The sequence below is a fragment of the Macrotis lagotis genome, chromosome X, assembly GCF_037893015.1.
Source record: "Macrotis lagotis isolate mMagLag1 chromosome X, bilby.v1.9.chrom.fasta, whole genome shotgun sequence".
NCBI lineage: Eukaryota > Metazoa > Chordata > Mammalia > Peramelemorphia > Peramelidae > Macrotis > Macrotis lagotis.
In genome coordinates, this window is record NC_133666.1 from 2,198,391 (window position 1) to 2,223,707 (window position 25,317).

Here is a 25,317-nt window from a genome sequence, read left to right on the forward strand (position 1 = left end):
GTTTCAACTTATCTAAAAGAGAAGAGGATAGTACTTGTTAGGGGGAGGGAGGCACAGGGGCCTTGTAATTATCCAGAAAAGTGATCAAGAAGATAATTCCTGACCCCTCCACATATTTCCTTGTCCATATCCACACAATCTTGCTGAGAGTAACCAACACTGGCATTGAAAGCAACCTTTGGTAGCTAGGTGGCACAGTGGAGGAGTCAGGAGGACCCAAATGAGTTCAAATCCGGCCTCAGACACTTCATAGTAACCTAGCTGTGTAACTGTGGACAAGTCACTTAACCCCATTGCCTTTTAAAAACTAAAAAAAAAAAAAAAACAACCTAGACGAAAGTAGAAGGAAGCAGATTTTGTTCAATGACAGAAAGAGCAAAGCTTTAGTGGCTAAAAAGTGTTTATTGTTTATTGAAAGAAGGAAAAAAAAATTTAAGAAGCAATTAGAATGTGCAAGAACCTGCACTAAGCATTGGAGGGACAAAGAGAGGAGGAAGTCAGTCCTTGCTTTCAGATGGAGGAGACAGGACTAGTGGAAACTTTCTAACTAGAAATCAGATGGGTAAGGCCCATGGGCCTTAGGGGACATAGGTGGAGCAGATCAAATGACATCAGTTTCTGATGTAGAACCGCTTGCCAAGGTCAAGGGCTTCTCTTCTGGATTTTCCACCACTCTGGCTACAGCCCCTGAAGGAGATATCTCTGGGGGATTGCTTCCCAGGAAGAGGACAGCTGGGCTGAGTTCTGGGAGAGGGCATTTCCCTGCCCTTTGGTGGCAGTTGGTCAGCAGTTGCCTCCTCTCCACAGTGATTGCTCTCTTCAATGATGTCTCCAGGGCACCCACTGGAAGTAGACTCCAAGTTCTAGGACTCAAGGTCCTCCTTTGTCTTCATTAGGGTCTAAGAGGAAGTGATTGACCAGGCAGTGGTGGGAGTGCTTTGACTTGCCTGGCACATGTTAGCTTCTGCTTCTTCCTTGAGGCACCAGCTAGGTGGCGCAGTGGGTAGAGCGCCGGCCCTAGAGTCAGGAGGACCTGAGTTCAAATCCTTCCTCAGATACTTCATAATTGCCGAACTGTGAGACCTTGGGCAAGTCGTTTCATCCCCCCCCATGGCCTTCAATAAATAAAAAGAGTTGTTAGTGTAAATTTGGAATTTGATTTGGTTGCACAAAGAGTTCCCTTAAAAGCCTCCTCCAATATGTTGTCTACCCACGACTCTAAAACAGTCATAAAAGATTCCTTGATGAGCACAGTAAGACAAGTAACTGTGATAACCCCATTATGACCCAGCAAGTATGAACTAGGAAAACAGCATCTGCTCATCATTTCACTCAAAGGTATTTGCCTCTGGCACGGAGACTGTGTGGTGGGGGCTGTTCAGGGAATCTCTATAGATGGTGAGGACTTCCAGATGTTCCTGTTGACAGATGGTCTTGGGTCAATCACATTAAAGCCTGGAATACTGCCATGCCTCCACCAAGATTTTCATCCCTCAAAGGTCTTGCCATCCGCAGAGGGAAAACTTAAGTAGATCGAGAAAGTCCATTGTGTAGACAAAGATATGGAACAGGATGGACAGCTCCCCAGATCTTGTGAATCTGGAACCCTGATCTGGGCCGGACCATGAGGATGAACCACAAACTGGGCCGAGGACTGATTTGGAGGAAGAAAACAAACTGGATTGCCTTTGGGAAATTAGGGAGTGTTTTGAATGACTCCAGACATTTTTCATAAACGAAGGCTCGTATTTTTTAATAGCAATATTTTTCTATTGCTCTTAGATGCCATGAAAGAGCCCAGTCTTTGAAGCTTAAAGTTGCACATCACCCACAGGTCAATAGAAGAGCATGGAGAAGGTACAGTATGTTAAGTAATTATACTAAGTAATTGCTCCCCTGTCCTCAGGACCCTTGTTGCAACCATCTACTCCCACTCTTTATTTTCACTGTCTCTTTAGCATCTGACTCGTCTCTTACAAAGCCAGGTCTCCGCCAACTTTTCAAAACAAAACACTATGAAGCTCTCATTTGATCCTCCTGGCCCTCTAGGAATTGTCTTAAGCCTCTTTTCACTTTCCCAGCCAAACTCCTAGACCATATTGTTTTCAGTGGATGCCTCCACACCTTCACTCCCCTCTTGTTTCTCCACCTTTTACACCAGGCTTCCATTCTCACCCCAACACTTTACCAATGATCTCTTAGTTACCATATCCAAGGTCCTTCTCTTAAGGCCTCATCTTTCCTCCAGTCTCTGGAATACAGTTGACAGCCCTCTCCCCCTGAATATTCTCTCTGGGTTTTTGTGATAGTGATCTCTACTAATTCTTCTGATCTTTCCTACTAGATTCCTTTGGATGGGAATCCTTTTTAGAGGCCAAGATGGTGTCAGGAGAACACCTTTCTCAGGAGCTCTCTCCAAAATATTTCAAAATGATGGCTCTCACTAAATTTTGGGGAGACGGAACCCACAGAAAGATCCAGTGAGGCAATTCTGCAGCCCAAGGTAACCTGGAAAAGAGTGGGGAAGTTCTGATCTATGGGGTTGGAGGCAGCAGAGGGCCAGAGCAAAGGAGCTTCAGCCTTCTAGGAACAGCCCCAGGGAGCCCTGGTTCCTGGCAGCAGAAGCAGTTTCCTGACCTGCCATCCCAGGGAGCACCACCCACAACTTGGAAGATCAGCAGGGAGACCTCTGCCACAGCATGCATGAAGCCCAGGCCAGCATGGCCCTCCTCAGCGTGGCCACAGCCCTCCACCCAGCCCAGATCCCAGGAAATGGAAGCAGGCCTGTGCAGCCACCTGGCAGCTGCTCTCTGAACACTCAGCCCATGGAAGGTAAGGGAGTGGAGGGAGACTACTGAGATCTGTGTCTGTCCCTGGGCCAAGAGTCTGGGACTTTGATTATATTCAGACTCTAGTCGCAGTCTGGGGCCCTAGGGGGGTGAGCTCGTGGCCATTCAACAGACAGGAGAGCAGTCAGAGTCTCATATACTGAGGTCCTTGTGGGGGTGTCCCAATAATACTCAAAAGCTCAGGAAGCACCCCAAAACCAGGCACAGACTGGGGAAATGAGGAAACAGAAAAAAAAAGTGAACCTGACCATAGATAATTACTTTGGTCCCATGGAGGATCAAAATTTATACTCAGAAGATGAGAAAGTCCAAGCTCCTACATCTAAAGACTCCAAGAAATATAGAAGTTGGACTCAGGCTATGACAGAGCACAAAAAAGATTTAGAAAATCAAGTAAGGGAAGTAGAGGAAAAATTGGTTAGAGACATGAGGGAAATGCAGGAAAAACATGAAAACTGAGTCAGCAGCTTAGTCAAGAAGATCCAAATAAATGCTGAAGAAAATAACGTGTTAAAAAGCAGCAGCATAGATCAAATGGATAAAACAATTCAAAAAGTTATTGAGGAGAAGAATGCTTTAAAATGCAGAACTGGCCAGATGGAAAAGGAGATAAGAAAGCTGGGAAAAATAGCTTCCTTTGTTGGGATTTGATCTATGTGTGTGGATGGATGGATGTCATAGATCTCTGTCCTAGGTCTCTCTTATATATAGTCAGTGACTTCATTAGTTCACATCACTATAGCTGATTCACAAATCTCCATATCTAACTTTTATCTGTTTCCCCCAGAAATAGGCCTCTGTTCCCAACTGCCTGCTAAATATTATTGGGTCAGAAGCATAGCAAACAACATGCCCCAAAGACAACTCCCCATTTCTCTTTTGAAGTTCACCTTTCCTCTGAACTTCTTTCTTTCTCTTGAGGGTACCCCTATCCCTCTAGAACCCAAGCTCCTAACCTCAATCCTTCATCAATCAGGAAGCATTCCCTGAGCTCCTGTTATGGGCCAGGTACTGTGCTAAACACTGGGGATTTTTAAAGAGGCCAAAAATAGTCCCTGTTGTCAAGGAGCTTATCATCTAATGGGGAGACAAAAGAGCTGCAAAGCAAACTCTATCTCGGATACATAGGAAACAAAGATGGAAGGCAATCAAATTCATGAGGGTTTAGGGGGATTTGAGTTGGGACTGAAAGGAAGCCAGGAGATGGAGTTAAGGAAGAAGAATATTCTAGGCATGTGGGGAACACAGAAAAAAATCTGTGGAACTGAGAGATGAAAGGTCTCATTTGCAGAACAGCCAGGAGGCCAGTGTCCCTGGGACTGTTAGAAGATATGCCAGGGAACAAGGTATAAGAAGAGTGTAAGAGGGGGCTGGTTATGAAGGGCTTTAAATGCCAAACAGAGGGTTTTGTATTTGCTCCTGAGGGTGACAGGGAGCCACAGCAGTTTCATGTGTGGGAGGAATGACATGATTAGACCTTGCACTTTAGGAAGATCACTTTCAGTGGAGGATAAACTGGAGCAGAGAAAGAGTTGAGGCAGATGAACAGACAAGTTGGCCAATTCTAACCAGTCCAAGTCAATTCTCGTTGCTTCTGCCTCTCCATGTGTCCCAGACTCCTCTATCCCATTGCACATATCACTTTTTGCCCAGGTTTCTTCACTGAATTCTCCGAGGCTAGGCCAAAGCCTTTAGAGATTAAGGTACAGAGCTTTGTTTGGGTTCCTGGCCCATACACTTTGTAAATGTTTGTTGAAGTGGTTTGAGGACTTTTGTGGAAGGCTCTACATACTAGTCCTGTGAACAATCTAGGCAGGAAATGTTTTTGGGAGACCCATCTAATGTTGAATTAGCATCATCTTGAAGATTAAGCTGCTCTCCCCTGTAGATTCAGGAGAGGTGGGCTGTATGGTCAGGTGGCAAGTACAAAGGGGTGGCAACTGGGAAAAGCCACACTCATGGACAGTTTACCTGGCTAGAGAGAGTCACTTTAGGTTGCTGAGTGACAGTTTCTCTAGGAATTGGAGCTAGATCGTACTTTGGACTAGTTGCCTCACTTGTGTTTCTTCTTGGAGCAAAAAACAAAAGACTGGGTTCTCATGGAACAGAGAGAAGACTAGGATTTGAGAGGTTAAGTCTAGAATTCAGAGGTGTAGAGACTGGAGGGAGTTTTGCTCCCCCAATTTCCTGTGCTTCTGAAAGGGGCTAGCATGTTGGATAGAATGTAAGCTGGGATAGTCTCTGGGGTTATCGTTGCTGCTGTTGGATGTAGGAGGTGGAAGACAGGGAGGAATTCAGTAGATTTGTCTTGGCTAAAAGTATCTGTTTGCCTCAAAAGCACCTCTTCCCACCCCCCACCCCCATCCCCATCCCCAAGAGCTCAGCTATCCTTGTCTGGTACCTTCCCTCTTCTTGCCAGTTGATTTCTTTTCTTTTGGTTTGTGCAGGGCCATGGGGTTAAGCGCCTTGCCAGGTCATTAGGAAGGATTTGAACTCAGGTCCAGTACTCTCTATGCTGTGCCACCTGGCTGCTCCCCCCAGTTCATTTCTCTACTCCCATTTATCATGTGCCTTCCTGCTGCTCCTTTCACTGCATTCCACTGCCATCACCCTCACTGTAAATGCCATTCATTTCCCAGCCTCCCTCTTTTGGCTGGCCCTTGGAGCTCCCCTGTTCAGCGCTGCCTCCCCAATCTATCTCGCCCATCTCCCACCACCCCTCATTTCTGTGCACTGCCATTCGGAGGGCCTAGGCTCTCCACGCTGTCGCCACCTTTGATGTTTCCCGATCTGCCCTACTGCCTGCTCCTCCATTCTTACACAAACCTGATTTGTTGAAGGCCATGGGGTGCACGTGGCTGGGCTGGTTTGAACTCGGGCCCTCTGGCCTCGGGGGGCCAGCACGCCGATCGAGTGCCATGGCTTCTAGCTTCCCACCGTGCCCCCCGCCCGCGGGGCTCGCCAAGGCCTCCGCCGTCGTTTGGGTCCCCAGGCGCCCTCTTGGCCGTGCCCCCCGCCGGATGCATGTGCTCAGGTCCCCTGGGAAGCTTCTTCTCCCCCCCCCCCCCCCATCTGGGGTGTGCTTTATCTGGCTCCCTTGGGCCCTTGGCAGCGTCTGCAAACCCCAGAGGCGCTGAGCGGCTCCCGCTCTCCGCTGCCTACGAGTGCCGCCGTGCGGGCAGCGAGGAAGGCGGACGGCCCCGCCTCTGGCTCGCGCTTCCCAGCTCCCCCCCAACCCCAACGCCCCAAGGGCCGCAGGCCGCCGGGGCGGGCCCGTGCAGCGCGCCTCCGGCCCGGCAGCCAATCCGGAGCAGGCGGGCCGCGGTGCGGCCCCGCCCGGCGCTGACGTGCGGCTCGTGACGTCACGCGTCCGGCCGGCGCCGGGAGGGCGGGCCCTGGGGCTCGCGGGGCCTGCCGGGACGGAGGTGCGCTGCCATCAGTCGCTCCCGTCCGTGCCGACCTACAGCACGCGGCCCGGAGGCCCCTGGCCGGGACCGGCAACATGGCGGACGCCGACGGTAAGCGGGGCCCGGCCGAGGGCCACGGCCGCGCGGAAGCTGCGCCCGGAGGCCCGGCGCGGGGGCGCCCGGCCCGCGATCCGCGGCCCGCCGGAGGTGGGCGCGGGTGGACGGGCGGGCGCGTGCGCGGCTGCGCCGCTCCAGGAAGGCCCGCGGCTCCCGCCGCCGCCCGAGCTCGGGGCCCCGCGAACGGGCCGCGCTGGGCAGCCGGCCGGGGCGGGTGGCGGGAGCCGCGGGGCGTGCAAGCGGCCCGATCTGGCCCCCACCCGGCCTCCGGGGCCCCGCGGGGCAGCTTGCGCCCCCCCCCCCCATGCTGCCCTTCAGCGGCGGGGGGTGCGCGGGGATGGGGGGGGGCCGCTGGGGCTCCCGGCCCTGTGCAGCCACGTGGTGGCCCACGTGCGCCGCCTCCCTGGGGTCCCAGGCCTCTCCTGCCCCGCTCAAGTTTACCCCCCTTCTCTTTCTCTTCCAGTCGTCATCGTGACCAAGAAGCACAAGAAGAAAAAGGAGCGCAAAGTCTTAGCAGAAGAGGACGTGGCTGTGAGTACAGGGCCTGGGCCTTGGCCCATGGGACACCGCCCCCCCCCCCCCCCCCAGGAAAATAGCAGACTGGGGTGCTCCTTGCCCAGGCTGCAGCGAGGATTCTCACCCTCCCTGGGGCACTTAGCGATTGCAAACCCAAGCCCTCTGCCATGCTTTCTCCCTTGTTTCTGGCCTACTGTTTGGATCACACCTGGCCAGCCCTTTTTGGGGGTTTCTCTTTGTTCCTGTTGGGGGCCACAAGCAGGCAAGGAGGGAGGTTGGGACCAGGAGCTAGGCTTGGCATTTTCTGGCCTACCTGCATAGAGAGGAAAGCGATGTCATCCGAAAAGTCATTCGCGGGGTGGGGGGGGGGGCTTTTCTCACTTCCTTCAGGAGCTACAACATGAGGGAGAATTCTTCATCAAACCGGAATCTAAAGTGGTTCAGTTGGACACATCTCAGTGGCCATTACTACTAAAGGTAAGGAACACTAAATCATTGCCTTGTTTCCCACATGGGCTTTGGGGATTTGTATATTTTAATTTATAAAGTAAGTCTTAAGGACAGCCAGACTTCAGGTAACAGTATAAACTGGCTTCAGGGTAGTGCATTTTGGGGGAGGGGGGTTCTCATTGGATACTAGAAAGATAATTTTCTCTATTTTCCATCTGTCTCCTATAAAACTATCTTGACGCTCTTTTGGTTTAATGTGTTTTTAAACAAAAACTCTGAGGGGCACTGTGCATTGTCTAAAGTGTTGGGGAGAGGGTTGCTGAATTTTTCCTCCTGCTGACTTGTTCATGAAGCCTGCCCCAAAGACTATAGCCATCTTCTACAATGCCAGTGGAGGGCAGACAAAACTTGCCCATGAGACAATCATCTCCCTTCTACTCTCTTCAGAAACACATTTTTAATGTTCAAAATGATGCCAACTAAGGTCAGACTTTTGAAATGGAAACATTTGGTAGATCTATATGGTGCTAAGAAAACAAAAGGAAGTCCATTTCCAGGGGACCCATTTGGGCTAGGAAAGGGTCTATCAAAAAAAGTAAGAATTGTTCATTAAATTTGATTAGTGTTCTTTGTCATCACATTTTAGAACTTTGATAAACTAAATGTAAGGACAACCCACTATACTCCCCTCCCTTCTGGATCTAACCCTCTCAAGAGAGAAATTACCGACTATATCAGGTAAGTCAGTGCAGCAGAAGTGACTTTTCGGTACTGATGTGGTTCAAATCTTCTGCATGTCTTGTAGTTTTGCTCTTGTAAGATAACCATTCCGAAAATCATTCCAAATAAGTAGCAGTTCTAGAGTACTATCACCCCCTTGTTTTCAGTTCAAGATAGGAGGGAAGCAGATGCCAAAAGGGGACAATTGGCAGGTAAAATCCTCTTCTAGCCAAGATCACATGTAGAACAGAACTGTGTCCATGCAGACTGCCTGTGGCATGACACCTGAATGAATACAATGGCAAAGAGTTCTGCTGACTCAGCAGGTACGACATTGGTTCTCTTGGAGATCCTTCCGCTCACTAAATGTACCTGTGTTTTATCTGCCCTTATCTTGCGCACTTCAGGAGGAGAGGGAGAGAGGGAGCTGTATGCAGTGAGAGCTTCACAACTCATGTGCTTCTCACTGAGCAGCAATTACCCTGTGGTGAATCTCATCTCTTGCGCACCTGAAACATTGCCAAACATGCCTGCTCCTCCACACCCCAACAGCCTGAAGGCCAGGAGGGGGAGGGGGCAGCCACCCAGCACTATGGAGAGTGTCCTCCACGTGACAAAAAATTTCCATAAGAGATTGAATTTGGGCAAGTGGAGTTTGTCAGATTTTCCTACTATAACCAAAGCAATGGCAGACGAGCACCCACAGCAAGCCAATTGACAATGTGTGCATTCTGTACTGGTCATGCGTAACATGTGCATTCGACCATGCAGATATTGGTTATTGGTCAGAAATCGATCTGACGACCAGAAGCATAGCTTGTTGCTTGGTCTACAATCGATCTTTGAATGCATTCCCTTGATTGTCGTCTGTTCTTGGCACTGTGTATAAAATAATCTGTCCATCTCTATTCTTTTTTTTTTTAATTACAAATACATTTTTTGTATCAACACCCTTTAAGGATAATTGGGTAAAATCGGGAAGTTTGAAGAGACAAGAAAGCAAAAAGTATTAATAACCAACTGATGATGAAACAAACCTCCATGAACCTAGTCCAAGTACCAAAACAGAAGAAACGAAAATATGACGCTAGCTCGTCATCCTGATGTGCTTTTATAGTAAATTTAAAAAAAAAATAGTTCCATGAGTTTTTGGCAAATTTCAAAGGCCTTTTCAAACAAGGCAGTGAATTTAGAAACAAAACTCGAATTTTTTTAAGTAAAGGGGAATGTGATGATTGCTGTGAATCAGTCTACAAGGTGAGCTATCCTATCCATTGTTCCCAGTTGTCAGAGATTTCTTGATAGTAAGGTACTTTCTTGCTAAGTTTTTAATGACATTTTCAGACCAATTTTACGTTTAGTTTGTGTTTATTTTCAAGTCCACATTCACTGTGGTACCATTTAATACCATTGAAAGCCATTTTGTTGGCAAACTACTGGGGTGGGTAACATTAAACTTGGTAAACTGACCTTTTGGGTGGTGATCTGGGTGGTGATCTTGGGGGCCTTGTGCCAAGGGGGGGAGAAAGGCGGGGTACTTTGGGGTGAAAGAGGTGGTATGCTAATATCTTAATTATAAAAAAATTTTCATTCTAGGACAGGTTTCATTAACCTTGACAAACCCTCCAATCCCTCTTCCCATGAGGTAGTTGCGTGGATCCGGCGAATACTCCGAGTTGAGAAGACAGGCCACAGTGGTACTTTGGATCCGAAGGTGACTGGCTGTTTAATTGTGTGCATAGAACGAGCCACCCGATTGGTCAAATCTCAACAGAGTGCAGGTATGCTGATTGGTTTTGAGGTTTTCTCCTTGTTGAAATAAGGTGAGGGGTAGTTTCAATTTGGTAGGCTTGGTGTGAGCTCTTGAGTCATGTTTCCTTTAAACATCTTTCTGACATCCTGCACCACTAGGAACGAAGCTGCTTGACCCAGCCCTGGGTAGTTAATCCATGCCCTGCCCCACCTCACCTCAATGTCCTTCTCTTTTCAGGCAAAGAGTATGTGGGAGTTATCCGACTTCACAATGCTATTGAAAGTGAGGTTCAACTTTCCAGGGTAAGGCACTGGAGGTATTAACTGCTGTCACTGTCCCTTTTTCACATCGGTAAGAATTGGAACTACCATTCACTCCTTGGGGGTTGCTCTCCTAAACAGTCTTGCTTTGTATTTGTTTCTCTATTTTCTTCAAAGGCAGGGAAGTGTCCATTCATTTGGGCCCAGCGCCTATCAGTGCTTTAGTAGCATGTCTCCTATGGCTTCAATCACATGGAGAGTTTGGGTCATTTCTCTTGCTTCCTGCTGTTGGTACTTGGGAGTAATTTATTGCGCAGCTGGATCTCCACTGTCACCAGCCCAGCATATGGCCACATTTTCTTTCAGTGCACAGCTTTGCTAATTGGCCTTCCTGGGCCTTCTTGAGCCTTACCTAAGGGTTGCTGTGATCGTTTTAGATTGTACAACTACTGTAGGTGAGGGAACTCTCTCAGGGACTAGGGTACTTTTAACTTTGCCCCCATGCTTCTTTACCCCACCATCCCAATCTGTATGATGTGGAAATCATTCCTCTGCCCTCTACTGGTGCCAAGTTTATCATTAAACTTGACTTGAGGGGAGCCAACTGGGTGGTGCAGTGGATAGAGCACCAGCCCTAGAGTCAGGAGGACCTGGGTTTGGATCTAGCCTCTGACACTTAAATGATTGTCTGGCTGTATGACCTTGGGCAAGTCACTCTTAACCCCATTGCCTTAAATAAAAAAATAAAAATAAACTTGACTTGAGAAGGCATGGGAAAACATACCCTAAATGGGTGATGTTGTTAATAAGAAGGCAGTTAGGTGGTGCGTTGGAGAGAGCACTGCAGTTGGAATCCAACCTTGCCACTTACTAGCTGTGTGACCCTTGAGCAAGTCATTTCACTATGATTGCTTCACATCCAGGGTCATCTCCAGGCATCCTGATTCATTTCTGGCCACCGGAACCAGATGGCTCTGGTGGAGAAAGCCAGACTGGAGATTTAGCAGGGCCCCACAGGCGCGGGGCCCCCCCCCCCCCCCCCCCATCCACTTCACCAGCTTGTCATGCCATCACCTCCCTGATGTCAGGGTCTTCTTTGAAAATGAAGGGCAAGGGGTGGCTAGGTAGCACAGTGGATAGAGCACCGGCCCTGGAGTCAGGAGTACCTGAGTCCAAATCTGGCCTCAGACACTTAATAATTACCTAGCCGTGTGGCCTTGGGCAAGCCACTTAGCCCCAAGATGTGACAAAGCTTAGAAAGGAGTTTAACATTTTTCAAGGATGCTATAAATTTTAATCAGCCTTTTGGGGGAGACAGGGATTTGAATCTTTGGGACTCTGCCCCTTAAACTTATTTGTCTTACATGATGTATATTATACTTAAAAGTTTTTTTTTTCTTTTTAAGGCACTGGAAACTTTGACAGGAGCTCTATTCCAGCGACCTCCCCTCATTGCTGCTGTCAAGAGACAACTTCGAGTCCGTACTATTTATGAGAGCAAGATGTTAGAGTATGACCCCGAAAAAAGATTAGGTAAATCAAATATCCTGGTGGAGATTTTTGTTTTTCAAAATTGACTAGGAATCTATCAGAGGGGCGGGGCTGGATCATTCCCATACATCCTATTTTCTGTAAAGAGCTTGTTTTGTCATTTGAAAATAATAGAGGGAAATGCCTGGCTGTTAACCTAGGATTCCTAGATGCCCTAAGAAGGGTAACAACAGAAGCCACATACATTGGCTTAGGAATTTTTAAAAATCTGTTTTTCTCCAATATGTATTAGGTATCTTCTGGGTGAGCTGTGAGGCTGGAACTTACATTCGAACATTATGTGTCCACGTTGGTCTGTTACTTGGAGTTGGAGGCCAGATGCAAGAGCTTCGCCGGATCCGCTCTGGGGTTATGGGGGAGAAGGTACAGTTGAGGGGTTCCAGAGAACCTCCATTTCAAACACCCCCAGGTTCCAGATCTCCAAAGTGTTGAGTTCAGTACAGGAAAACTCCCCTGTTCTGTTAATTAACTTTGGAACATTAAGAGTGGCGGGGATGAAACAAGGGCAGGAGAGAGAACTACTTCTGCCCTCTTTATCACCCAGCCTACAGAGCTGCTCCTGGACCCTGGTGTGCACACCCTGGGAACTTTCTCAATATCTGTAGGGCATGAACTTTTTAACAAGTCCTCAAGACTGAAGAGTTTAGTGGCTGGGAGGTGACAGCAAGTTGAGTTGGAATGGAACAGAATGTAAAGTTGGGTGTGGTATATTTGGTGAATGAAAGACCAAAGGTGGGGGGGGGGGCTTGAATTTCTGGTTTCAGTTCAGAACAAGGGCTTAGTGCCTAATTCTCATCTTCCTCCCTTTCAGGACCACATGGTAACCATGCACGATGTGTTAGATGCTCAGTGGCAATATGACAATTACAAGGATGAGGGTTACCTTCGAAGAGTTATTTATCCTCTGGAGAAGCTACTGACCTCCCACAAGCGACTGGTCATGAAGGACAGTGCGGTATGTTCTGGTTATAAAGCGGTTGGGGGCTGTTCTGTAGAGGTGCCAGGTACGCCATCCACAGTGGAGCAAGGGGGAGGACAAAACCGAGCAAACAACTAGGGAAGGAGAAAGGCATGGAGTCCAGTTGAAAAAGAAAAAGGTAGAAAGCTATGACCCCACTCAGGAAGCTTCCTTTGATAGAGGCTTGTCAGATCTGCTGGGGAATCCGCTTTAGTTCATATCCCAATTGAAGCAGCAGGTCCTGGACCTGTGATTTCACTGGATGGTGAAAGACTCCTGCAACTCTGGTCTGAGAAAGTTGTCTCCAGCCAACTTAGTGAGGATCCGTTAGCCAAGGTGGACTTGAAACTTGGCTCCTCTGGGCCAGCTTCTTGATCCGGGAGAATTAGAAGTTGGGAGTACTTGGGGAAAGGGGGCTTGTCTCACCTAGATCCTCTCCGTGGTATCCAAAGTTCCTTGTAAACCTGAAGGAGGGAGAGAGGCCCATGCTAACCAGCCTTCCAGTCTCCAAGATTGGGGGTGAGGGGCTTCTCATTAGTCATTTGTCCTTCTATGAAGCCACACTGGGCTGCTTCACCTACCTCCTGATCATGAGTTCTTAGAGAACCCAGAAAGCAGAGAAGCTTGAAACTTGGACAAAGAGGGAAGTAGTGATTTTATAGTACCCAAGGTCCCTGGCTGCTTTTCCAGTCTTTTCATGAAGCAAGTCTGGGAGACATGTTGATCAGAAGGCTGTTGCAGTTACAGTTAAGCAATGGGGCCACAAGGTGCAGGGTGGGTAGCTTTAGTGTCTCAAGTTTTTTATGTGCCACTCAGGACCTTGGGCCTAGCTATCCCACAACCTCAATTGCTTCATCTCTCCAAAGGGGTTGGCCTTGAGAGTCTGAAGTTCTTCAGAGCTTGAGATCATTTCATTCAGAGGATCCAGTGGTAAATGCTAAAGGATTCCATGGCTAACCAGACAAATTTAGGATGGCTAAGAATGGGGTGCTAGAGGGGATGCCAGCTGTTCTGGTTTGGGGGTGATGGAATGCCCAGATGGAAAGAGGATCCTGGAACCCAATTAGAAGGCTTGGCTCTTGCCCTCAATAGGAGGGAGGGGTGTGTGCAAATGCTCAGGTATACACACCTACATGTATCACCCCTTGGGTTTTAGGCTCTGAGCTTTGATCTCTGCCTCTAAATTGAGGCAGCTGACTTCTAAAGGGGGGACATGGCTAGAGTTGGGAGGGAGAAGTCTTTGGGGAAAAGCTGGAGTGAGGAAAAAGGCCATTTGGAAACCTGGGGACCTCCTCAGGTGTTAGACCTGGAGAGTTGCGACCATCTGATCTACCTTGCATTGCTTGCTAAGGAAGTGGCAGCTGGAGGCCCAACCCAGGACTTTGTCCATGTGACACGATGTGATTGGCTGCACAGATCCTCAATGACTTTAGATGTTGACTAATTCCTCAGCCCCACAGGGAGGGAGATTTGAGTGAACCTTGGAGTCAGGCCAGGTTTTGGCATTCTGACTGACTGCTCTGCCTGGGGAATGCCCCGGAGCCTGAGAGTTGCCTAACATTGGATGCTGTACCTTGATAGGGAGAGCTGCCAAATCTCAGAACCCTAACCCAAGCAGCCAAAACGGCTTTCTCTTCTGCAGTTTGGGGAGGAATGGGGGTTTTTCATCTCTTGATTCCTTTCTCCAGGTTAATGCTATCTGTTATGGAGCAAAGATCATGCTTCCTGGGGTTCTTCGCTATGAGGATGGCATCGAAGTCAATCAGGAGGTCGTAGTCATCACTACCAAAGGGGAAGCCATTTGTGTGGGTAAGCGAAGCTAGCTAAAACCCTTTCCAAGTCCTCTACTTACCAGATTTCGATTATAATGAGCCTTTCTTTTATATTGGGGGAGTCCAGTAGAGGCAAAGAAAAGGTTCCTTGGAAGCTTAAGCACATTGGATGAGCTATTTTCCCCTTCCTACTTCTTCTGGTTAGGCCCAGAGCACTGGCAATGTCCCCCTTCCAGCTCTTAGCACTGCTTTCAGTGGTGGGCCTTTGAGGAAAACTGAAAGAAAGAAAATTCTATCTGCCCCAGAAGACAGTTGCTGTGGAGTGGTTTTTCTGTCACCAGAAATACCCTTCCATCTACAGAACAGTTCAGGGGGAATTGTCATCCCGGCCACCCCCAGGCTGTCATACTGCTCTTGGGGGAGATGGCTTTACCCATTCTCTGAGTGTTGCTCTGACCTTTCCTGTAGTTTTGAGTTGTGATTTCTCTGTGCTGGGCTGCCTCTGTGCTCATCCTCCTGTGTGTTCTGCTGTAGGCTCTTGTTTTTCTTGTGGGGAGTTCCTGCCTGTAGGAAAAGGATGATGTCAATGGAGGTGGGTGGCCCACTAGCAATTGAGATGAAAGATGCAATCTGCTCCCAATACTACTACCATCTTCAGCCTAGTCCTCACAGGGAACAAATGTAGTGATGGCCTTCGCCAGGAAATCTGTGTTCTGTCCAAGTGTGGGTATAATAACCCATTATAATTGAGGTGCAGGCCACATGGGTGATCAGCCCCAGAGGCTTTGCTTCCCTCCCAGTGTGGCCTCAGGGCTGAGGACATTAGACAAATTGCCCCTGTGGGCTTGGTTTATCATTTTGCAGGACCAGTCCTAAGAAAGTGATAGAGAAATCAGTAGGAACACTGATCCTCCTCCTAGTTTACTTTTCTGTGTTGAATTTTGGAATGGTTAGATGTGGTGGGTGTTCCCCCAGCCCTCTCTTGCACTGATTTCCTCCCATTTTGTGCAGCTATTGCCTTGATGACAACAGCAGTGATTTCTACTTGCGACCATGGGATCGTGGCCAAGATTAAGCGAGTGATCATGGAGAGAGACACTTACCCTCGGAAATGGGGTCTGGGCCCAAAGGTGAGTTGAATTGGACAGTGGCTTGAGGGTCTTTCAGGCTTGTGTTTGCATAGACTACTGTTGGTAAGCCTTGGCTTCTCTGGTGGCTCTCTGCTTTTCAGGGAATCTGTTTTGGGGCTGGGACTGGGTGAAGGCCAATCACTCAACTGTTTGATAGCTGCTGAGCAGTACAAAATAATAATTGGCTGTGGGCAGCCACAGGACTGGCTCTCTTATTGAAGGGGAAAGAGGAACAATGATGGGGTCATGGTCAGCTTGTCACTGTTGCCAGATTCCCAAAGCACATGAGGTTGGGGGGGGTCTTTTGTCATATGTTACCTTTAGGTATAAATGCAACAGCATTGCCAATTTAACATTGCCATCTTAGGGTTTTCATTTGTATTTGCTTTGAAGTGCCTCCATCTTCACAGCAGCAACTCCCAAGGGAATTTGACATATTGCCTTAATGTTTTCAGGCTGGGTTGTGATTGTGTTTAAGCAGATCTGCTGGCAGTTATCTTGATACTGGAACAAATGATTGCTGCCATTCAGTCTCCCTGCCCCCTTCCCTCTTGCCATCCTCATAAAACTATGCTTGAACTTTTCCTCCTGCTAACATTAGCTCCTTGAAAAGGGCCTCTACTTCCCCTCTTTTCTCAGTCCTCCTTTAGCTGCTGCAGACTCATCTCTCCATGCCTGAACTACTATAATAACTGCTGGGGGGGGGGTGACTGTCTGCCTCAGATCTACACACCCCTGGCTTCATTTTCCCTCCAGGATCAAATAAAAAAAGGCTCTATTTGGCATCAAAGCCCATCATCACATAGTATTCTCCCCCCCCCCCCCCCCGCCCCCTTTTAGTCTTACATTTTCCTCCCCAGCCAGTGACTATCCAAAGGAGCCAGCCCTTCCCATCTCTCAATTGGCTCTGCAACTTTTCTTTCAAAAGAGCTCCCAGGGTATGGTAGAATGTGCTTTGTGACTTTGGCCAGGCTGTTCTGCCTTGTCATTGCTCTGCAGGATGCCAACAAAAGTTGGGATTTTGAAGACGCCCTCTCATTTCAGCAGTCTCAAATTGCTTGTTTTCTCATTTAATAAAATTGTGAAAATGTGCTTTCTGTTTCTTCATGAGGCAAGTCAAAAGAAGATGATGATCAAGCAAGGTCTCCTGGATAAGCATGGAAAGCCCAATGACAGCACGCCTACAGCTTGGAAGGATGACTATGTTGACTATAGGTGATTTGTAGCATCAGGGTGGCTATAGACTGGGCCAGGGCATGTTCTACACTGGGTTGGGGGTAGGGGTTGTAAATAGGAGTGGCCTGGGAAGCTGGCGGGGGCGGGGTACACGTAGTTAGCCAGGGTGCAGACAGTTATCCCTTTCTAGTTTCTCTTGTGACTTCAGAGGGAGTCAGTCTGCAAAAGGAAATGGTGAGCTGTTCTGGCCAGCATCTCACCGTGTTGCTGGGGGCTTCAGCCTTGCCAAACATGACCTGATAGTGAAAGAGTAGAGGCACTTCGAGGAGGGCGGGGGGGAGGACAAGTGGCGGGGAATTGGGCTTCAAGCATAACTGCCTCCTTTCTTTCAGTGCACGTGTGAAGAAAGAACCAGTTGCAGTCCCGAAGGAACCCATGAAGACAAAGAAGGTACAAAACTTTGTTAGCTGTTTGGTCTATTCTTTTAAACCTTTATGAAGTGGGCATGCTTGGGAAGAAGCTCCAAGATCAGTGGGGTATCCTGGTTTCAACGTTGAGGGTCTGGGCCAAGCTCTAGTGGCAGGCCAGTGAGGCTTCTCTGATTAACAAGAAAGTAGACCTAAGCAGCTGGCATTGCTTCCCAGAGCAAAAGTTCAGTATTCAAGGAGCCTCAGCAAGAGAACAGCCCACTAAAGGAAGGCTTGGCATGACTAATAACATGCTGCAATCTGATCACTAGGACTTGGGCAAGAGTTAGGAAATTTAGGAAATTCTCTTGTTCCCTGAATGAGGCCACTCCCTCAAATTGGGCAGGCTGCTTGGTGGCCAATCACTTTGACTAAGTCAAAAGACCTTGGTTCTAGCCACTGAATCACTTTCCCCTCATAGGGACAGACAGGAAGGTTGAAAAAATGGTATCCAGGGGCGGCTAGGTGACGCAGTGGATAGAGCACTGGCCCTGGAGTCAGGAGGACCTGAGTTCAAATGTGGCCTCAGACACTTCATAATGACCTAGTTGTGTGGCCTTGGGCAAGCCACTTAACCCCATTGCCTTGGGGGGAAAAAAATGGTATACATTTGGAGTTTTGGTTCCTCTGCAGTTGGATTCTCTTCTTGAGTTTGACTTTGGATTTGTCTCTTTTTCACGTAGCGGAAACGAGATGAGGACAGTGAGGAGGAAGAGGATGACGACGATGAAGCCGAGTACAGTGATTATGGTGATTATGGGGAAGAGAATGGAGAAGATGAAGAAAGCAGTGAGGAAGAAGGCAGTGAAGTGGAAGAGGAGGAAGAAAAGGTAGGAAGAAGGAGAAGGGAGGAAAAAGAGGAAGATAGTGATGGAGAAAGTGTTAAAGAGGAAGAAGCTGTTGAAGAAGAGGATGAAGATGAAGTAGGTGAAGCCTTTGTTCCTCCACCAGAAGTCAGCAAAAAAGGGAAGAAGAAGAAGAAAAACAAAAAAGAAAAAAAAGCTAAAGTGGAGGTGGAGATTCCAGGCAAATCGAAGGATTCGGTATGTATTCCAGAGCCGGGGGGTGCCTTATTTGGTCGTCACTTTTCAAGAAAAACCTCCTGGTTGTTTGAAGGAAAATAGTGTAGTGTTGGGCCTGCCAGGCAAGTCCAACCTAAATGCTTGGGGAGGGGGAAGGGGAGTCTTGTCTTTGACCCAGTTAAGATGGCCCTGACTGGAATGTTCCAACTGTTGCTTAGTGGGCATGAGAGTGGCAGTGTTGGTTGTGTTGATCACCCTGTAACTGACTGCCCTCTTGCCTCCCCTCCTTTTAGGGTACAGAAAGCACCAAGAAGAAGAAGAAAAAGAAGAAAGCCCGACTAATGGCCGAAGATTCGGAGTAGTGAGTGGCCAGTTTGGGGGAGGTGATGGAAGCCTTAACCGAGAACAAAAGCCACTCTCTACAGCAATGCACCCAAAGGAGGGAGGAGTGGCCAGTGGCATGCCATTGCCCCTGCTACTTGGAATATACTGGGGGCTTCTGAGGTGGGGATAGGATAATCCTGTCTTGTCCTGTTTTAAGGATATTGGCGAGGGCATGGGTGAGAAACGGCTCCCAAAGTAGCCAATTGTGTACTATAGCTTCCATTTCAAGCCGCAGATGGTCACACTAGCCACATATAGCAGCGCCTAGTAGCCGTCTGCAGCCACCCTTTTCGTTTACTGGTGTTCTATCTCTTTTCCATCATGAACTGAGGGTGTTTCAATGGGCTTTCTCCTTGTTTTCCTTTGCTGAAAAGTTCTTAGAGCCTTTCTGTTTTGCACAGGACAGAAGTCCCCATTGCTCTTGGGGGTTAGCTGTGGTGCAGGTTGTGGTTGTGAGACCCCTAATGTCTAAGGAGCCCCCCCCCCCCCAGCAGCTTCTTCTCAGACTTCCTGAGCTAAGTCACTTTCTCCTCTCCAAATTTGTTGCCTGGTGTGGAATGTGCTTCTGCTCTCAATTTGATATTGGTGAGCCTTTGAGGAAAGGGCTCCGGGGCTGTTTGTTCTCCTGTTCTTAATGTTCTGAGCCACCTCAGACCCTCAGATACTGGAGATGGGGGGGGTGGCGTGTAATTTGTGTGTGCATGCGTGTGTAGAGATATGTATGAAAATATGTACATATGGGCACACACACCTGTGGACACGTTCTGCACCCATCCCATCTTTTAATGTAGGGGAGGAGAAAAGTTGTAATTTTTATTTACTTTTTATTAAAAATAATAAAACATAAGTATTAGTTTTTAAGGATTCTTGCCTGGTTTTTTAAAGCTCTTTAGGAGACCTTGAATAGAATAGGGAAGCCGGAGATCTGGCGTTTTGAAGAACTAGCTCCCTTCCCTTGCTGAAAGTCTTAGGCTAGATAGCCAGCCTAGGGACCTGGGGCCTTTGAGTCAGGCCCTGCCGCCCAAGTCCCTTCCAACTGCAGCAAGGAGTTGGACTGGAATTTGGGGATATGGGGGTGTGTGGAAGGAGGGCTGGACAGGCCAGTAATTACTGTAGATTTCATGTCCCCCACGTTTTCTCTTCTGGGAGGGAATTGGGGTGAATTCAATACTTTTACAGAGCCCTGAATGTGAGGCTTTGTTCACACAGCTCCTTGAACTCCTGACTCTAGGGTCATCTTAAGTCATCTTGATGGGTGGCTCCAAAATGAGGCTGCTCAATTTGCACAGCCTACCCCCTCCCCCACAGATCTCATTTGCTTGTCATTGGGCATCACACCACCCCCACCCCCAAATGTCAACATGAGTGTCTTCAAAAAGCACAGGACCAACAGTAATCAATCATAGAGCCAATGTTTGAGTCGATGTTCAGATTTCAAAGGAGTCGACTTCTAGGTTTAGTTTCTTCAAATGGAAAATGAAAATAAAAGTGCCAAACAAATATTAGTGACAGACTGGAGAGGGGCAATTTGAAAGGTGATTTTGAGGGGCATACTGAATAGGTGAGTGGAAATATTGAGAATTGGCCCCCAGCTAGGAGGGCCCGAGTCAGGGGGAAGGCAAAGAAGGAACTGGTCAGGTTCTTGAGAAGAAAAGTTTGCTAACCGAGATTTGAAAGAGGCAATGGCCTGGATGCTTTTTTGAGGGAAATGAGTCCAAATTGGAAATGACAAAGCAAGCCCCTGGACTGCATTGGGGTGCCAATACAGCTAAACTGAGTAGGTGATGTTCGTATCTATCACCACCTGGGGTCTTTTGCAAGGGCAGATGAAAGAAGGGGCAGAAGCCACTGGGTTAAGTCACTGAAGTCAAGCTGTGCCGAAACCAGAATTCTGTGTTGACTGACACGGATTGGAGATGGGATCTGGAAAAGGCCTTAGTGCAGTTTTAAGCTTTGAGAACTTCCAGAGAATTGAATTACCCCCTAAAAACCTTTGAAAGATGAGTCAGATTTGGAAAACCAGATTTTGTTTTCAAGTTACATAACCACAAGTCAAATTTTGAACTGTCACCTCAAGAATATAAGTTTACATGTAACCCTAGAAGGCCTAAGAGGCTCAGGCCTGGAGTCAGCAAGACCTGAGTTCAAATCCAGCCTCTGACACCAGCTGCGTGACCCTGGGTAAATCACTTCACCTGTTTATCTGTCCATAAAATGAACTGGAGAAGAAAATGGCAAACCCCTGCCAAGAAGATGATGGCAAAAAGGATCCACTGAGCCTGGGCTCAGAAAGTCAGCTAAACACTTGAATAGGCAACAGGCATGATGACTACATTATTTCTTGGTTGCTTCCAAAAGAAATTGCATTTCATGTTTTTTGTGACTTTCTTCTGGAGTTATTAAAGACTTGGTGTGTGTGGATATCTTGCTTTATATTTCAGTGACACGGTGGGAGCTGTGTTTTAGGTAAAGGCCTTTACTGGCTGAATGGGCTTGTGGTGTCTTGGCACCGGGTTGGATTGTGGCTGGGCGGGAAAGACATAGCCCAGGTCTTGCCTGAGGGAAGCAAATCTACTTTATCAGTCCAGGGATTTGGGACACAAGAAGGGTGAGGGGGAGAGGTGCTCCCTGAAAGCTCCAGGCAGGTGGTTAAAAATTCTTGGATGTGGGGCGGGTAGGTGGATAAGTGGTTAGAGCACCGGCCCTGGAGTCAGGAGGACCTGAGTTCAAATCAGACCTCACACACTTCATAATGACCTAGCTGTGTGGCCTTGGGCAAGCCACTTAACCCCATCTGCCTAGCAAACCTAAAAAAAAAAAATGTTGGATGAGATGGCAATCTTCTCTGGGAGGGTGGAGGACCTGAGGAAACTGAGACCTGGGAGACCAAACTGGCATTTGCACAGCGACATTTTTATTGCTACTTAAGGCTTCCCTGCACATCATTTCCTCTGTTTTTGGCATTTAAAGACATTGCACAATGGTTCTACCAGACAGACACCCTTCCCCAAAGCAAATGGGAAAAGCTTGTGCTCCCTGGGGAGATGGGGGAGCTAAGGGGGAGCTAAGCAGAGCTGCGGCATTGGCGGGCAGTGGTGTGCAGGGGGCAGGAGAAGGCTCCCAGGAGCTGGGCTTTGGCTGCAGTCCTTTCCCACACAGCTCCCAGTGATTTTTCCAGTTGATTTGTTTGGGAATCAAGGGATTCTCAAAGAGGGAGATGCAGGAAAAGAGCTGACTGCAATTTTGCCAAGTCCCAAAGGTTGGGACCCCCATTTTGGGGGGTAGGTAAGTCAAGGAGCAGAAGCAGCAAGCTTGGACTAGCTATGAAGAGGGGCTTCCATTGAGTGCTGGGGCAAGATCAGGAAAAGCAAGCCAAAGTGCTCTCAGTAAACCCAAGAGACAGGTACCCACTGGGGGGAACTGCACGCTTGCTCAAAGGCCTCTTGCAATATCTTGAGGCTCTCCTCAATGCCATTATTTACCAGCGTGAGATCAAAATAATGTGCATATCTGGTGTGGATAGCCTCCGAATCCTTTTGCAGTTGCTGCAACGCTTCTGACTGCAAAGAGAAAAGGAACAATTGATGAAATGAGGTTGCCTCCTCCCAGGATCCCAGAACCTCCCAGGACCTCTCTGGGCCACATGGAGCCTGCTTGGCCATCTTGGTCCAGACAAGGGAGGGATTGGACTTGTTTTCAGTTTTGCAATCTTTCTGATGCTTTCAGATAGCAGAGGTCCCATCATGGCAGCAGCAAACCACCCCTATTTGTTGCTTTTAATTTGCAATTTGCAGGTTGTGAGTCTCAAAAGTTGTTTTAATTTTTTGTAAAAAGAGAAATTTCCTTTTGACCTAGGCTCTTCCATCCCTTGAAATACCGTTCGTGTCCTTGGACTGTTGGGACTTTTTTGAGACATTTCTTGTCATTCCCTTCTCTCCTCCCCCTAACCCTAAACCTAACCCTACTTCCCCGCTCTCTTCTTTCCCAATTTGTCTGCATATTCACTCGGATAGCTGTTTGAGTTTATCCCACCCAATTTCCCTCTTCCTTCTGCCTTCTTTTTCTGTATACTTTTGTCCAGCTCATACAGTAAATGACATAAAATGAACAAAAGTCCCCAAATTAATTTATTCTCAAGGCAGCCTGGTTGGCCTTGGAGTCAGGAGGACCTGAGTGCAAATCCGGCCTCAGAAACTAGCTGGGTGACCCTTGGGTGAGTCACTTTACCCTTCCTGCCTCTCATCCAGTGCCATCTCCAGTCCTGATTCACATCTAGGCACTGGACTCAGATGGCTCTGGAGGAGAAAGGCACAGCCCCCCCTCACTGAAATCCAATTCTGTTGCTTGTCATGGTGTCACCTCCCTGATGGCATGGTCTTCGAGAACGAAGGACCAACATCATCACTCTGGAGTGCTGATCAGTGAAAGAAACAAACCAAACCATGCCCCGGTGACTGAGGGAAGGACTCCCCATTGAACAGAAACTACTGGGAACAATGAACAGAAAACCAAGGAAGAGATGACCTTTCCGATTCCTCAGTGAGGGAAGTGTTCTCGACTAAACATGCACAAACAGAAAAAATTGAGGGCAAGTTTCTCTGACAAGGGGTGAGAGATGGGAACATGTGAACCCATCCACATACATATATTCAACTTGTAACAGATAAAAGGAATGAGCAGTTTTCAGAAAAAAATCCAAGCTCTCAATCATAAAAAATGTTTGAAATCACTAATTATTTAAAGACATGGACATTAAATCCATATAAAGGTTCTACCTCACACTCATCGGAGTAGCAAAGGTGAAGGAAGAGGCATATAGTAGAGAGGAGACAAGAAGCTTAATACACTAACACTATTACTGGAACCGAATGCTAGCCCATCCATTCTGGAGAACCATTTGGAAGGTTCAAGAAACGACTAGTGGGGGGGTGGCTAGGTGGCATAGTGGATAAAGCACCAGCCTTGGCGTCAGGAGTGCCTGGGTTCAAATCCGGTCTCACACACTTAATAATTACCTAGCCGTGTGGCCTTGGGCAAGCCACTTAACCCCATTTGCCTTGCAAAAACCTAAAAAATATAAAAACAACTAGTGAGCCAGGTATTTGCTAGCCCAAGAAGATCAGAGGAAAAGACCTCAGTGTCCAAAACAATCGATCTAGAGGGGAAAAGTTAAATTCTGGTATCCTTCCATAATAAATGATGAAATGGAAAGGGAAAGGGAATAAGCATTCAGGAAAAGTCCACCATGGGGCAGAAGGAAATGGCCAACACTCCAGTAACTTTGCCAAGAAACCCCCCAATGGAGTCAGAGCTTCTTGAAGAGGGTGAAAGAAGAGAATGTCAAAGTTGACTTGAAGCTGAACATCCAAAAAAAGGAAGATCTTGGCAACCGGTCCCGATCCTTCCTGGTAAATAGGAAAGAAGAAATGAAAGCAGATCGTGGCTGCAGCCAGGACATTAAAAGCTGCCTGCTCCTTGCAAAGCAAGCTATGGCCAACCTGATCAAGATGTGAAAAAGCAGACAAGAGGCCTTCTAGTCAAAGTCATGCTTTTTCCAGTGGCAATGAATGGCTTTGAGGAAAATTGAATGCCAAAGTAGCGACCCTTTCAAATTCTGGTGATGGACAAGACTTCGGCGAGATCTTGGAACAGCAAGAAGGCCAATTGAATCGATACTTAAAGAAATCACTTCAATTATGGGAAGGGTAAATACTGAAGCCATGTCCTAAAGCTCTTTGGAAAAGACCCTGATGTTGGAAGACTTTTAAACATAGCGGAAGATGGAACGGCCTGGCATGCTATGGTCCATGGGCTTGGGAAGAGTCAAACAACTTCCCGATTCCAGGTCCAGAGTCCTGTGGTTTCGACCTAGTTGCCTCTGAAGCAATGCAGAGCAATGGGAGCACAACTAGAATGAGTTCAGACAACAGCACAGAGAAAAACACCTTTAAAAGACTTCCAAACCCTGAGCAAATGTGCAGTGACAGCCTTCTTCCTCCTCTTCCTCCTCCTCTGAGGATCTTGGGGCTCTATTTGTCACAGGGCTCTGTCTGTACCTAGTAGGCACTAAAAAAAAGATTTCTTGAATATTCTGAAATATTTCTAACAAGATCTTTGGAATCCCAATTCTGTCAACCAGCTTTTACCCCCAACTTGGGCTTATTGAAAAATCTGGTAACCATTTGCAGCAGCCTTCACAGAAATCTTGGCTCCACTGGGTCCCCAGAAGACAGTTCTGTCCACAAGGGACCCTCAGAAGCTTCATCAGTTCCTCAATTTTCTCATCTAGAGCTACCTGCTCTTGGCAAACTCTCACTGGCCGAGGATGTTCCTAACAGGGAAAAGAGGGATCTCGCAGATCAAAACTTAAATTTTTAAATTGTAACCCTTTGAAATAACCTGAAACACTTTTTAAGTTTGTTTTCTAAATTTTTTTTTTAACTTTTATTTACTTAAGGCAATGGGGTTAAGTGACTTGCCCAAGGTCACACAGCTAGGCAATTAAGTGAGGTTGTATTTGAACTCAAGTCCCCCTGACTCCAAGACCAGTGCTCTATCCACTGCACCACCTAGCCACCCCTACAGTTGAATTCTTGATTGAGAATTGACTTGAGACCCTTCAGTCCAACTCCTAGGAGACAATCCTGGTGATCTGTCCAGAGACAGTCACACAGGCTGAATCACCACCAGAAACCCCAAACCCAAGTCACCAGACCTCTGCCACACAAGGATACAGGGAGGAAGCTGACTCTCTTCCAGGAGTTTAAGCAATAATATGCTTTTGC

The 25,317-nt window shown here is 47.8% G+C and overlaps 2 protein-coding genes and 2 non-coding genes across 4 annotated transcripts in view; 3 read left to right on the forward strand and 1 right to left on the reverse strand.

Moving 5' to 3' along the window:
• Nucleotides 1-6,259: 6,259 nt before the first annotated feature.
• Nucleotides 6,260-20,870, forward strand: DKC1 (dyskerin pseudouridine synthase 1). The gene is made up of 15 exons (XM_074206019.1): nucleotides 6,260-6,367; nucleotides 6,837-6,904; nucleotides 7,280-7,366; nucleotides 7,986-8,077; nucleotides 9,656-9,840; nucleotides 10,050-10,114; nucleotides 11,479-11,605; nucleotides 11,856-11,986; nucleotides 12,435-12,578; nucleotides 14,270-14,390; nucleotides 15,365-15,483; nucleotides 16,595-16,698; nucleotides 17,052-17,109; nucleotides 17,810-18,169; nucleotides 18,442-20,870. Exons 1-15 carry the CDS (start codon nucleotides 6,352-6,354, stop codon nucleotides 18,508-18,510), a joined length of 1,746 nt encoding a protein of 581 aa, XP_074062120.1. The 5' UTR covers nucleotides 6,260-6,351; the 3' UTR covers nucleotides 18,511-20,870.
• On the forward strand, nucleotides 12,042-12,176 carry LOC141503814 (small nucleolar RNA SNORA36 family). Its single transcript, XR_012473117.1, has one exon. It is a non-coding gene; the product is annotated as a small nucleolar RNA SNORA36 family (small nucleolar RNA).
• On the forward strand, nucleotides 16,826-16,954 carry LOC141503822 (small nucleolar RNA SNORA56). The gene has a single exon (XR_012473124.1). It is a non-coding gene; the product is annotated as a small nucleolar RNA SNORA56 (small nucleolar RNA).
• Nucleotides 20,871-21,402: 532 nt separating the features above from the next.
• MPP1 (MAGUK p55 scaffold protein 1) overlaps nucleotides 21,403-25,317 on the reverse strand; it is a 54,326-nt gene continuing 50,411 nt past the window's right edge. The window contains exon 12 of the mRNA XM_074206020.1: nucleotides 21,403-22,092. Within this exon, the coding sequence (XP_074062121.1) occupies nucleotides 21,916-22,092 (177 nt within the window). The 3' untranslated portion in view covers nucleotides 21,403-21,915. The remainder of the gene's footprint in view (nucleotides 22,093-25,317) is intronic.